The sequence below is a fragment of the Capricornis sumatraensis genome, chromosome 2, assembly GCF_032405125.1.
Source record: "Capricornis sumatraensis isolate serow.1 chromosome 2, serow.2, whole genome shotgun sequence".
NCBI classification, from domain to species: Eukaryota; Metazoa; Chordata; class Mammalia; order Artiodactyla; family Bovidae; genus Capricornis; species Capricornis sumatraensis.
In genome coordinates this window covers 92,042,930-92,057,690 of record NC_091070.1, presented here as the reverse complement: position 1 = coordinate 92,057,690, position 14,761 = coordinate 92,042,930, and the positions used below count along the sequence as shown (strand labels likewise).

The following is a 14,761-nucleotide window of genomic DNA, read 5'->3' as shown; positions in this document are numbered from 1 at the left end:
GTAAAATCTTTGATAAGCTTTTGTCTCCCCCAAATCACAAAGTTAAATGACATCAAGTTTATAGGTGTTAGAATACAAAAAAAAATCTGTGTGACTTAAATTGGTGGGAAACTACATCTTTCTGAACTCAAATACCTGTAAAGGAACTTCTGCTGCTGCTGCTAAGTCACTTCAGTTGTGTCCAACTCTGTGTAACCCCATAGACGGCAGCCCACCAGGCTCCCCCATCCCTGGGATTCTCCAGGCAAAAACACTGGAGTGGGTTGCCAGTTCCTTCTGCAACGCATGAAAGTGAAAAGTGGAAGTGAAGTCACTCAGCTGTGTCCAACTCTTCGCAACCCCAAGGACTACAGCCTACCAGGCTCCATTGCCTTCTCTGGAAGGAACTTCTACTACAGAAATAGCCTTGGCCTCTCTGTCCCACTGAGTAATAAGTAAGTTTAAAGAACTCATTGAGTATGCTCAGATCAGACCCTTCTGGGCTCTCTGAGATTTGTCTGTTCATAGCGAGGGAACAAGGAGGGCCTGGCAACCCACTCCGGGATTCTTGCCTGGAGAATCCCATGCACAGAGGAGCCTGGCGGGCTGCAGTCCATGCAGTCAGAGCCGGACACGGCTGAGCGACTAAGCACAGCACTGCACAGCAAGGGAACAGTCTGGCTTGCTCTTACTTTTGAGGTCAACTTACATCCGAGTGGGAAGCGTACGAATGTCCAGCTGTACCAGCAATTCAGTGAATAAGTCTACATAACTCAGGGTGAAAATTAGGAAACCTACTGTGGTTGTATATCAAAGCTACATCCTTTAATCCAGCTTTTTGCTAGCTGGATTACAGCTAGTAATCCAGCTATTAAGCTGATGGGTTCATGTCTATGTGTGATTCCTACTTCTAATAATACCCAAGAAAAAATATACTGAAACAAGAATACATTTTACATTGGAGGGTTTTCCCCTCTATATAAAATATACATCATTTAAAATTGTTCATTATGAAGAATTTAAATACATATAACAGAAACAGAACAGTATACCAAAAATCTCCAGGTACTCATCACATGTTTTCAATAATTAACAACTTGTGACGAATATTGTTTCATCTGTACCACAGTCAATACCCGCCCTCCTGCAGTTTCTTTTGATGCAAATCCCGTATTTCATTTCATCAATAAATACTTCAATACATATTTACATCACAAATAAGTTAACATTTAATTCCTTAACATCACCACAATGTAATCAAATTTGTCTCACAATGCTTTTTAAGTATATTAGAAGATCTAGTGAAAAGTGAAAGTTGGACACTCAGTCATGTCCAACTCTTTGCGACCCCATGGACGATACAGTCCATGAATAAGGTTCATATACTGCAACTGATTGTTATATCTCTAGTCTCTCTTATTTTATTGATTCTTTCTTCATATATTTTTTTCCTTGTAATTAAGCATTTGTCTTCAGAGTTCTCACAGTCTGGATTTTGTTAGCTACTTTCTTGTGTTATCATTTTATATGCATCTGTTTCCCTTGTGTTTCTAGTAAACTGAGACATCTAGAGACTTAATCATATTTAAATTTGACTATTTGGTAAGACTACTTCATAAGGAGTTTATATTCCCCAACAGGAAATACAATTTCTGGCAATCTTTTGTCTGTGTATACGTGTTTGTGATGTTAACAGCTATCAATAAGCATTGCCTAAATTTGTTATTCTATTAGAGATGGCAAAATAAGAGTCCAATTCTATGATTCTTCCTAGCTTGAATCCTTCTATAAAGAAAATGTCCTCTCATCAAACATTACTGATGGCAAGACAGAGTTTGTAAAGAAAGGCAGTATAGATCTTGACTTGCAGATACCCCTTCAAGATAGGACTATGCCGAGTTATGAGGAATGTGGCTAATCTGCCTCCAGCTGTTGACTTCAAGAGTCCATTTCAGCTTTCAAACTATCTCTTTGGAGAAGGAAATGGCAACCCCCTCTAGTATTCTTGCCTGGAGAATCCCATGGACAGAGGAGCCTGGCAGGTGATGGTCCATAGGGTCGCAGAGAGTCTGACATGACTGAAGCGACTAAGCACGCATGCAAACTATCTCAGTTGGCACCCAGTGTCTGGGACATAAGCAAGGTGGTGGAAGCCAGGGCACATCTCTGGACGACCCTCAGCCAGTGTCCAAGCAATGCAGGTTAAACAGTCCTCGTCATTTCCCTAAAGCAGGACCATCTGAAGAGCATTCTTTCCTCCAGAGCTCCACACTGGGCTTACAGAGACTTGGTCAAATCACCATCACAGTTTGAGATGGCTCCCCTAGTCCAATCCTGCTTCTTCCCTTTCCTTTCGTATTTCTAACAATCCTTTTTCATGCTTAACTCCATTTTATTGTCTACTTCCCAGGGAAATGAGGTATTAGGAGGATCTAAATGGTCTTCACCGACTAAGGTCCGTCTAGTCAAGGCTATGGTTTTTCCTGTGGTCATGTATGGATGTGAGAGTTGGACTGTGAAGAAAGCTGAGCGCTGAAGAATTGATGCTTTTGAACTGTGGTGTTGGAGAAGACTCTTGAGAGTCCCTTGGACTGCAAGGAGAGCCAACCAGTCCATTCTGAAGGAGATCTGGGATGTTCTTTGGAATGATGCTAAAGCTGAAACTCCAGTACTTTGGCCACCTCATGCGAAGAGTTGACTCATTGGAAAAGACTCTGATACTGGGAGGGATTGGGGGCAGGAGGAGAAGGGGATGACAGAGGATAAGATGGCTGGATGGCATCACGGACTCAATGGCTCTGAGTTTGAGTGAACTCTGGGAGTTGGCGATGGACAGGGAGGCCTGGCGTGCTGCGATTCATGGGGTCGCAAAGAGTCGACATGACTGAGCGACTGAACTGAACTGAACTGAAATGGTCTTGACTACTGATTTCTATTCTCTAAATGTTATTCTTAGTTTTAGAAAGAAACTAAGAATATCTTTAGAAAGATATTCTTAGCTTTAGAATATTTTCTTAAAGGTGTAACATATCGTTCACTGTTAGTGAATTATCAAACTGTACTGTTTGTCTAAATCCCTGTGAATGTACAGCTTCACAGTCACCCTAGGGGTATACTCTGGCCTCCAGCCTGGCATTTCATGGGTCATCTGATTCTTTTCCAGTCATGATCACCATCCTGCATAACCTTGTCTGTTTCCTGGAGAAGCAAGGGATGGTCAAATGAGCAACAGAGAAAACTATTCTTAAAATGTGTTATGAACTCAGTTTGGTTTAATGTGTCAAATGCTAGAGTATTACATGCAATTTTAGCACAGTCCATTTTCTGGAAGACTCTTGCTGAGGCTTAGCCTTCTTTAGTGATCTCCCAATCAATATGACCCTCACTTCATGTTCAAAAAATACTAAAGAAGAAAAGAAAAGGCAGCTGTCTGTTAGGTTATACAGGATTTATTTGGTATCTTCAAAAACCAATCTGAGAAAATTTTCCACTCACTGGTTTTAGCTGAGCCACCGAGAAAACAAGAAAATCCTTCTGCAAAATTCTCAATAAAATGATATTATCTAAAGACCTGAAGCGTGAAACCTGGATTACAACAGTTGACCAAAAATCCAGAATGTGATGTCCATAAAAACTAAATAAAAACATAAAAGGCATAATGATATACTATTTAAAAACTGGAAAGGTATTTCTATAATTTGACAATGCATAAATAATGTACATATTTAATGGTAAAGCTATATCTGAGCTATCTAAACTATTACATTAAGAATGAAAACACTGTGCTCTTCTGTTTGTAACAGTTACATCATTTGTGTATTTTTTATGTACTTCTTACCAATAATGACTCTTTCAGGTTTTTATAAAGTACACTACAGAATTAAATTTTTTCAAACAAAAGAGATCAAAAGTTCTTCAGGTCTGCAACTGACTGAAAAACTTCATACCTAATTATATGCAAATTCTGACGTAGTCATGACTTGGAAACAAAGAATTAAATGTAGTTCATATAGTAATATGCTTACCTGATTGCAAAAGCCAAAAGTTGGCCTTTTTAAAAAATCTATTCAAGACATTTAGATTCACTGTGGTATACAATAAACATGACCAACAATCTCCCTCCCTATATCTGCCACCTTCTGCAACAGGATTTAGTTGCTTCTCCCATCAAGAGATAGAGTTCATTTATCAACTGACTAAATTCATGCCAGCTTCTGACTTGCTTTAACCAATGAAACAGCAGCAAACATACTGAAAATAGACTTGAAGAGTTTTACACTGGGGCTTGCCCTTTTACCAGTATTTAAATTCCATTCCTATTGAAACAGCACTCAAGCAACCACATGGAGAGATCCCCAGTCATCCCAGCTGAGACCACTGTAAACCTGCCAACCCCAACCAATCCACCAGGCGACCACATAAACACACATGAACCTAAACAAGATCAGCTGATCCTGGCACAGACAACAGAACCCATCAACCTGAGCCTACCCAAATGTCACCCTACAGAACAGTGAAATAAACTGTTTGCTTTTGTTGCTGTTGTTCAGATGCTCAGTCGTGCCCAATTTTTGCAACCCCATGGACTGTAGCATGCTAGGCTTCCTTGTCCTTCACCATCTCCCAGAGCTTGCTCAAACTCATGTCCACTGAGTTGGTGATGCCATCCAACCATCTCAACCCCTGCCACCCACTTCTCCTGCCCTCAATCTTTCCAGCATCTGAGTCTTTTCCAATGAGTTGGCTCTTCACATCAGGTGGAGCTTCAGCATCAGTCCTTCTAATGAGTATTCAGGGTTGATTTCCTTTAGGATTGACTGGTTTGACCTCCTTACAGTCCAAGTGACTCTCAAGAGTCTTCTCCAGCACCACAGTTCAAAAACATCAATTCTTTGGCACTCAGTCTTCTTTATGGTCCAACTCACATCCATACATGACTACAGGAAAAACCATAGCTTTGACCATATGGACCTTTGTTGGCAAAGTGATGCCTCTGCTTTTTAGCACAGTATCTAGGTTTGTCATAGCTTTTCTTCCAAGGAGCACACATCTTTTAATTTCATGGCTATAGTCACTGCTTGGGCTGATATTTGACAATGGCAATAGATAACTGATATTCTCTTCAATAGCTCTGTACTATTGACAAAACAGTTACTACATCACTGAATAACTGAAGTATACACAAGTGGTAAAGAACCTGCCTGCCACCATGCGGGTTCAATCCCTGGGTCAGAAAGACCCCCTGATAAGGGCATGACAATGCACTCCAGTATTCTTGCCTGGAGAATCCCATAGACTGAGGAGCCTGGTGGGCTACAGTCCATCGGGTCACAGAGTCAGGCACAACTAAAGAGACTTAGCCTTCACACAAGCACCACACTGGGAAAATGCAATCAAGTATCAGTATCTGTACAATGATCCTTATTCTGCAAGATGGCCTTTCCTTCAAATTCTTCAAACTATGTAATAAGAACAGTTCAAGAAGACATTTTGAAGGATACCTGCTGCTGCTGCTGCTGCGTTGCTTCAGTCATGTCCGACTCTGTGCGACCCCATAGACAGCAGCCCACCAGGCTCCCTCATCCCTGGGATTCTCCAGGCAAGAACACCGGAGTGGGTTGCCAATTCCTTCTCCAATGCATGAAAGGGAAAAGTGCAAGTGAAGTCGCTCTTAGCGACCCCATGGACTGCAGCCACCAGGCTCCTCTGTCCATGGGATTTTCCAGGCAAGAGTACTGGAGTGGGGTGCCACTGCCTCCTCTGGTTGAAGGATAGCAATCGATGTGAAATCTTAAAAATCTGAGGACCATGTGCTCATACAATAATTTGGCTGGACTTGTCCCTGGTTTGTAGTTGAGCCACGGGACATCATCCTGACCTCCCAACCTGGGGGCTCAGGGAAGGGACAACAGGTAGAGAGGGACTGGAAGCTGAGTTCAGTCATGTGGCAAATAAGTGAGATAATCATTCCCATGTAATAAAACCCCAATAAAATTCTGGACACCCAAAGTTTGAGGGAGCTTCCTCACTGGTGATGCACATTGATACACTGAAAGGGGGATGTGTCCTGAGGACACAAAATAGAAGGTATCCTTCTAGACCTTACTCTCTGTATCTCTTCATTTGGCTAGCCCTGACCATATCCTTTACAATAATACAGATGGTTAACAAACATAAAAAGATGTTCAACATCACTCATTATCAGAGAAATTCAAATCAAAACCACAATGAGGTACCATCTCATGCCAGTGAGAATGGCTGCTATCAAAAAGTCTAAAAACAATAAATGCTGGAGAGGGTGTGGAGAAAAGGGAACTCTCTTACACTGTTGGTGGGAATACAAACTAGTACAGTCACTATGGAGAACAGAGTGGAGATTCCTTAAAAAACTGCAAATAGAACTGCCATAAGATTCAGCAATCCCACTGCTGGGCATACACACCGAGGAAACCAGAAATGAAAGAGACACGTGTACCCCAGTGTTCATCGCAGCACTGTTTATCATAGCCAGGACATGGAAGCAACCTAGATGTCCATCAGCAGATGAATGGATAAGAAAGCTGTGGTACATATACACAATGGAATATTACTCAGCCATGAAAAAGAATGCATTTGAATCAGTTCTAAGGAGGTGGATGAAACTGGAGCCTATTATACAGAGTGAAGTAAGTCAGAAGGAAAAACACCAATACAGTATACTAACGCATACATATGGAATTTAGAAAGATGGTAACGATAACCCTGTATGCAAGAGAGCAAAAGAGACACAGATGTATAGAACAGTCTTTTGGACTCTATGGGAGAGGGCGAGGCTGGGATGATTTGAGAGAATAGCACTGAAACATGTATATTACATATATGAAATAGATCACCAGTCCAAACTCGATGCATGGATTCGATGCAAACAGGGCACTCAGAGCTGGTGAACTGGGACAACCCTGAGGGATGGGATGGGGACGGAGTTGAGAGGGGGCTCAGGATGGGGGACACATGTACACCCATGGTTGAGTCACATCAACGTATGGCAAAAAACTACTACAATACTGTAAAGTAATTAGCCTCCAGTTAAAATTAATTAATTAATTTTTTAAAAACTGTAATCATAAATAGAGTGCTTTCCTGAGTTCTGTTAGTCATTCTAGAGAATTATCAAACCTGAGGGGATAGTGAGAATTTGTAGCTAACTGGCCAGAAGTGCAGGTGGCCTGGGAACCCGAGACTGCAGCTGTGACTGTGGTGAAGGGACTGTTAATCAGGACTGTCCTCCTAACCTTTAAAACTCAACACAACTCCAGGTATTGCCAGAACTGCACTGCATGTGGGACAATCAACTAAACACCAAAGACAGAAGGAAAGCGGAGAAGGCAAGGTTAAAGGACATCAGCAATGATACTAAGAACTGGAAATAATCACAGCAGCAGTCACCCACTGAGTTCAAAATGGTTGAAAAATAATAAAGGTGGTATCAAAGACAAAAGAGAAAATTAAGAGACGATAGTGAAGTAGCTGACAGAGACAAGAGAAGTGGGGTTAGGGATTCCAGATGGCATGCAACATGTACACTTATTAGTCGAGGGAGTCATTCATTCATTTAACAATTATTAGTTACCTGCTACATGTAAGGCACCATGCCAGGTACTAAAGACACTGTGGAGAATAAGAAAAAAAAAAGTCCTTCACTCTTATCTAGAGAGAAAGATAAATATTATACAGTTACACAATTACTTGTGTAATCGTTATTTGTGATAGAGGCTACAAAGGATAAGCATATAGTTGAACAGAGGCTTAATAAAACAGATCTACAGATCAATAACAAGCTAAATCTACAGTTCTAAGACCTATACACCTTCTCTATTTGCAAATATAACACAACATCATACATGCTAGCAAGGAAGTACAGAATAAGGTACATTTTCCCATGCACCTCATCAATTAATCTATGACAAAGGGGGCAAGGCTACACAATGCTGGAAAGAGAGTCTCTTCAACAAATGGTGCTGGGGAAACTGGACAGCCACATGTAAAAGAACGAAATTAGATCATTTCCTGACTCCACTCACACAAATAAGCGCAAAACGGATTAAAGACCTAAATGCAAGATCGGACATTATAAAACTCTTACAGGAAAACATAGGTAGAACACTCTCTGACATAAATCACAGCAAAATCATTTTTAACACATCTCTCAGAATACTGGAAATAAAAGCAAAAATAAACTAATGGGACCTACTTAAACTCAAAAGCTTTTTCACAGCAATGAAACAATAAACAAAACAAAACAAAAAAAACCACAGACTGACAGAAATTATTTGCAAATGATGTGACTGAGAAGGGATTGGTCTCCAAGGTTTATAAACAGCTTATGACACTTAACAGCATCAAAACAAACAACCCACTCAAAAACTGGGCAGAAGACCTAAACAGACATTTCTCTATAGAGGACAAACAGATGGCCTTTAGGCACGTGAAAAGATGTTCAAAATTGCTAGTTATTAGAGGAATGCAGATCAAAACTACAGTGAGCTATCCCCTCACACCTGGTCAGACTGGCCATCATCAAAAACCTACAAACAACAAATGCCAGAAAGGAAGTGGAGAGAAGGGAACCCTCCTGCGATGTTGGCGGGAATGTAAATTGGTATAGGCCATTATGGAGAACAGTATGGAGGTTCCTTAAAACTAAAAACGGAGCTAGCAAATGACCCTACACCCCACTCCTGGGGATATACCCAGAGAAAAACATGGCCTGAAAGATACACCCACCCCAGTGTTCACTGCAGCACTGTTTACAACGGCCAAGACACGGAAGCAACAGAAATGTCCACTGACGGAGGAATGGATAAAGAAATAAATATATATATGTGCATATATACATATATATATAGAGAGAGAGAGAAGTGGGGGGAATATTACTCAGCCATTAAAAAGGATGGAGGAAGGCCATGTGCGGCAACATGGATGGACCTAGAGAGTGTCATACTGAGGGAAGCAGAGGACATATATCATATGACATCCCTTACATGTGCAATCTAAAAAGAAATGACACAAACTTATAAAACAGAAAGAGACTCACAGACTTAGAAAATGAACTCATAGTTGCTGGGGGGAAGCGATAGTTAAGGACTTTGGGAAGGTCATGTACACACTGCCATATTTAAAATGAATAACAACAAAAACCTACTGAATAGCACATGGAACTCTGCTCAACGTTATGTGCCAGCCAGGATGGAAGGGGGTGTGGGGCAGAGTGGATACACGGATATGTACGGATATCTATGGCTGAGTCCCTTCACTGTTCACATGAACCTGTCACAGCATTGCTAACTAGCTATAACCCAATAAAAAATGTTTTTGGTGTTAAAAAAAAAAAAAACATTTGAATAACAAAAAATTCAGATTAAATACTTTCCTAATCTTCTACTGAAAATAGTACATTCCAGGGAGGTACCTGATATTTAAACATTTTGTGTGTATGTGGGGTGTGTGTGTGCACACGCTCACTCATGTCTGACTCTGTGACCCCCTGGACTATAGACCGCCAGGCTCCTCTGTCCATGGGATTTTCCAGGCAGGAATACTGGAGTGGGTTACCATTTCCTCCTCCAGGGGATTTTCCCAACCCAGGGATCAAACCCACATCTCTTGTGTCTCCTGCAGTGGCAGGTGGACTGTTTACCACTGTGCCACCTGGGTTGGTTCTTTAGATTCACCTTAACATACAGTTAAAACTCCCACCAACATTTTAAAGTCACACATTTCCTTTAAATTAACAAGAGTATTTGTTGAGTACTCAAAAACAATAACAAAAAAGAAACCCAAAACTTTGAATAAGCAAAAATAACCATCAAATCACCAGAAATGATACCCTAACTTCTGAGCAAAAAGACTTCAGACACATTTCATCAAGCCACTGAGGTCAATTTCTACTAAATGCTATTACTGATCAGTTCCAAAATTTTTAGAAAAGCTGGATTAATTCTGAAGTTGTTTTTAATGTAGAATTCCAAAAAAAAACCTCTTTCCAAACAGTAGTCAATTGGGTAACTAGAGTTGCTTACCTGGAGTCATCTAACCGTACCAGATACCGTACAATGTCACGATGAGCTTTCAGTACAAGCAGCTCAGTGTAGGGGTTCTGGGTTTGTTCTTCACCTATTGTCTGTAACGGAGATTTCTTGTAATGGAGGTAACAGAAAAAAACATAAAATGATTTATGATAAAAGATCATATTGGAATAAAACTATATGATATACATCTAAGAACACAAGATTCTAGAAACTGTAATATATGGTATCCTAATACTATATATTATTTCCCCTAATATTAAGTAACTGCCAATTTAACATAAAACATTTCTCTTAGCACAAATCCACATCATAAATTTAAATATTTTCAGGTCAAAATAAATTTTAAAGGATGCATTTTGTTTTATGGAAATTACACCTCAATAAACCTGATCTAAAAAACTAATGGGCCAAACCAACACAATATTTTTAAACGGGTGTTTCTCAAAATCTGGCAGAAATACAACTTTAAGTCAAAAGGGTAAAATATGACATAGACTAAAACAGTGCCTACCCCATTACAGGCACTCGACACATGTACTGAATGAACAAAGGAAAAATGAAATAATTCATAGTCAATGAATTCAATAAATTCAACTTTGGACAATACTGAAAAAGATAATTGGTAAATTTACACAGTATGATGCTTAGTCCTAAGACCTACACACCTTCATTTCTATTTGAAAGTACATGAGTGGCAGTCCATATGCCAGACACTGTATAAAGGCACATATGGCTTATAACTCACTGAATAATTCTGTAAGCTAGATCTTACCAATTCCCTTCCTATAGTCAAATCCAGTACTATTTCATGATAAAACTTGTTTCCTTAACCTCTAAATTGTAGCTTCTCAAACATGACGACACTGACATTTGGGACCAGGTAATTCTTTTGTTGAGGGCTCTCCTGCGCATTTCAGAATGCTGCACCTACTTCCTGGCTTGTACACACTACCTGTCAATAGAAATCCAGCCTCTCCCTGAAACTCTCAACAGTGACAGCGAGAAATGTCCCTGGACATTGCCAAAGGTCCTCTAAGGGGCAAAACCACCCCACTAGTCAAACACTGCTTCAAACTAGAAGCCTAGATGCAAAGTTCCTGCACAATGAATGAAAAATCACTGGTTCAGAATTCACAGCAGTTACAAAACACAAGTACTTTTACATGAAGAAATATATAATTTAACACTCATTAATGTTTAAAAAAATTAACTCAAAGCAGTAATTTTTTCATTTATCCCACTGCCCTTCTAGCAGTGGTTTTGATGAGAAAAACGCAAGAAGTTTGAAAACTGCACACTACTTCCTCCAAATGAAAGGTTGCCAAACAGGACAGAATTAGTTAATAAAATTCTATGATTAAAAAAAGAATTGGGTTAATAAGGAACTGTCATATATATCACATACAAACTAGTCAATTTTCCACAATTCTTCCACAATCTTTAGAATTTAAGCCTGTCTGTAATAAACCTAATTTTAAATACGAAATACTTTTTAAGACAACGATAATAAGCCTCAACTGCAAAGATATGAGGAAGTTAAAATGGAGAAGACTGCTTACAACGCAAGTTTTTTTTAACAATCAAAAATATTTCCTATAAAAAAGAGAGAGAATTCAACATGAATTCTATTCTTGAATAGCATTTGAAATAAATTCCAGACCTCAATACTTTCCAGGTTCCAAACTTACTTTATTCTCAACATTTAAGTCTATTCAGCTATTCAGGCCCAATGAAGAAAGTGTGACTATGGAACTCAAAATAATTCGAATATAATTTTAACTTTTAAGCAAATTATTGATTTTTAAAATAATCACATCTTTTTTGGTTTTATAGAATTAATGAAATTAATTTCATATTCCCTGAGCACGCATCAGTTGATGTTGGGAAGTGACAAAATATCAAACCAACCAAGTGTCAATCTGCAGTCACACCGTCTTACTCTCTACTAAACTGGATGCTTTTAAAATTAGAATGAGGCTGCTTTAAGTAGGCAGAAGACTGGTTGGGCGTGCTTGATTCTGTCGTTGGACTCTTATCAGTTTCCGTCTCCACACCTCCTGGAAGTGGGGTCTACCTCGCAGGGAAAGGGCCCCCCACCCCCGCCAACCTCGCCCTCGGAACCCGCAGGCCCCGCCTCCGCCGGGTCTCCCACGTCCAGATGCGAGCCGGGCTCAGACAGCAGCCACAGTTCGGGCAGGCTAGGCCACTGCAGCGGCAGGCAGGGTCCACCCGGGATTTACCTCGGCCAGTCCCTGTGGTTCTCGGCCTCCCCCGATCAGCCATCGCAACATCTGGGCAGCGACGGCGTCCCGCGGGCCCCGGCCCAGGTCAACCCCAACTCCGCGCAAGCCCGGCCTCTTCCTGGTCCCCGATAGCAGCACAGCGCACCCTCTGATACCTGCCGGCTCAGGTCTGCCCGAAAGACCCGTGAGCGCGAAGCGGAGCCCACCCCAGAGGGAACACTTTTGTCCCCAAAGAGCTGCCGTACCCAGCTGCTAGAAGTTTGCTTTAACGTAGCCACCAGGGGAGCAGCAGTCTAAAGCTAGGGTGTCCGCAGAGGTTCAGAGGCGTACGCTACACCCAGTGAGCATGCGCGGGGCGTCGCCCGGTTTGCGCGCCCAGATTGGGTCGTTGGAGCGGCCCCTAGTGGACGTGCGTGGCGCTGCAGCTGGAGCCGGCAGAGCAAGTTCATGCCGAGTATACTACCCTCCTTTTTTAGATGGCTTGTGCATCTTTTACTTGGCTTGGGGATCAGGAAATCTTTCCCCCTCCCCGCGGTTTCCTAAAGAGCTGCCTGGAGAAGCTGTACTTCCCTAAACTCCTTCATCTGGACTAGTCCAGTGGCATATGCATACACCAGAACTTAAGGAATACTCTTCTGATCTAGATTCCTCTTCTGGTCCAGATTCCTCCTTTGCTTTCTTTTAGAGCAGCTGAGAAAGAATCTCATAAGAGTACACTAGAGAAACCTCAGGAAAGCAGAAAGAGTGGGAAGTACTAAGCCTTCCTCTCTCCACCTAGACAACAAATGTACTTGACAGAAACTGTTTGAACTATTCAATAGCCTCTAAGAGTCTTCTCCAACAACACAGTTCAAAAGCATCAATTCCTTGCCTCTCAGCTTTCTTTATGGTCCAACTCTCACATGCATATATGACTGCTAGAAAAACCATAGCTTTGACTAGATGAACCTTTGTTGGCAAAGTAATGTCTCTGCTTTTTACTATGCTGTCTAGGTTGGTCATAACTCTTCTTCCAAAGAGCAAGCGTCTTTTAATTTCATGGCTGCAGTAACCATTTGCAGTGATTCTGGAGCCCAAGAAAATAAAATAAAGTCACTGTTTCCATTGTTTCCCCATCTATTTGCCATGAAGTGATGGAACCGGATGCCATGATCTTAGTTTCTTGAATGTTGAGTTTCAAGCCAGCTTTTTCACTCTTCTCTTTCACTTTCATTGAAATAGTAACTATTCACTAGTGAAATAGTAACTATTCACATGAGTTATTTTAGGACAAGAAGTCCTGGTAAGGAACATGGAACTAACAAGCCACCACCAACTAGAAGCATTTGGGAAAGGTCAAAAGGAGACTTGTCCTACTGACCTCCCAGAATCCTCTTCACTGATATTCATCTTGGTTGAGCAATGAGTGTGCCACCAGGAAGGACCCTAGGTCAGAATGATGTGCCAGAGACAGCCCAGAAACTAATCCCATCACCAGAAAACCAGGCACCCCAAGCCACATGGCACAGCAGTCCTCCTGGGTTCCTTTACCCTCCTGCTCTCCACAAGGCTGCTGCTGCTGCTGCTGCTAAGTCACTTCAGTCATGCCAGACTCTGTGCGACCCCATAGACGGGGGCCCACTGTCTCTGGGATTCTCCAGGCAAGAACACTGGAGTGGGTTGCCATTTCCTTCTCCCATGCATGAAACTAAAAAGCGAAAGTGAAGTCGCTCAGTCGTGCCCGACTCTTAGCGACCCCATGGACTGCAGCCCACCAGGCTCCTCCATCCATGGGATTTTCCAGGCAAGAGTACTGGAGTGGGGTCCCACTGCCTTCTCCGTAAGGCACCCCTTCCCAATAAAGTCTCTTGCTTTGTCAGCACATATGTCTCTTCAGACAATTCATTTCTGAGTGTCAGACAAGAGTCCACTCTTGGGCCCTAGAAACTGTCCCTCTTCCAGCAATAATTATCTGATAAAGAGTGTAAATTCAGAATATAAACTTTCAAAACATAATAGAGGTCCAATTTGGGGTAAGACAGATTAAATACACAACTCCTTTTCTTTCCAAGTAAACACTACAAAACCTAGATAGTGCAGCTGTATGAGAATCAAAAAACAATGGTAGAAAAAAGAATTCAAAACAACACCAATTCAGCATTTCTTTTTCCTCCAGTAACCCATGGACAGAGGAGCCTGGCAGGCTACAGTCCATGGGGTTGCAAAGAGTCAGGCACAACTTAGTGATTAAACAACAACTGCTCTCCCAGCCTATATCCAGTGCAGCCTCAAATCTAGAAGTAAGCACAGTCATATAGACAGTGGAAAATGTAGGAAAAGCCCTCTATGGCTAGAACAGTCAGAATAGGAATCTTTAAAGTTCAGAGAAAACTGGAGCATCCGATTTCTAATCAGAGATCAAAAGAGAGATCCCCAAAGAACCCGAAGACACTGAAACCACAGTGGGAAGAGGCAACGCCATGGGGCATTTCA

The 14,761-nt window shown here is 41.5% G+C and overlaps 1 protein-coding gene across 1 annotated transcript in view; it reads right to left on the bottom strand.

Annotated features, from left to right (window-relative positions):
• Positions 1-12,548, bottom strand: part of WDR41 (WD repeat domain 41) — a 47,531-nt gene extending 34,983 nt beyond the window's left edge. The window contains exons 1-2 of the mRNA XM_068964293.1: positions 12,287-12,548; positions 10,038-10,153 (exon numbers count right to left, since the gene is read on the bottom strand). Coding sequence (XP_068820394.1) covers positions 10,038-10,153; positions 12,287-12,337 — 167 coding nt within the window. The 5' untranslated portion in view covers positions 12,338-12,548. The remainder of the gene's footprint in view (positions 1-10,037; positions 10,154-12,286) is intronic.
• Between the last annotated feature and the right edge of the window lie 2,213 nt (positions 12,549-14,761).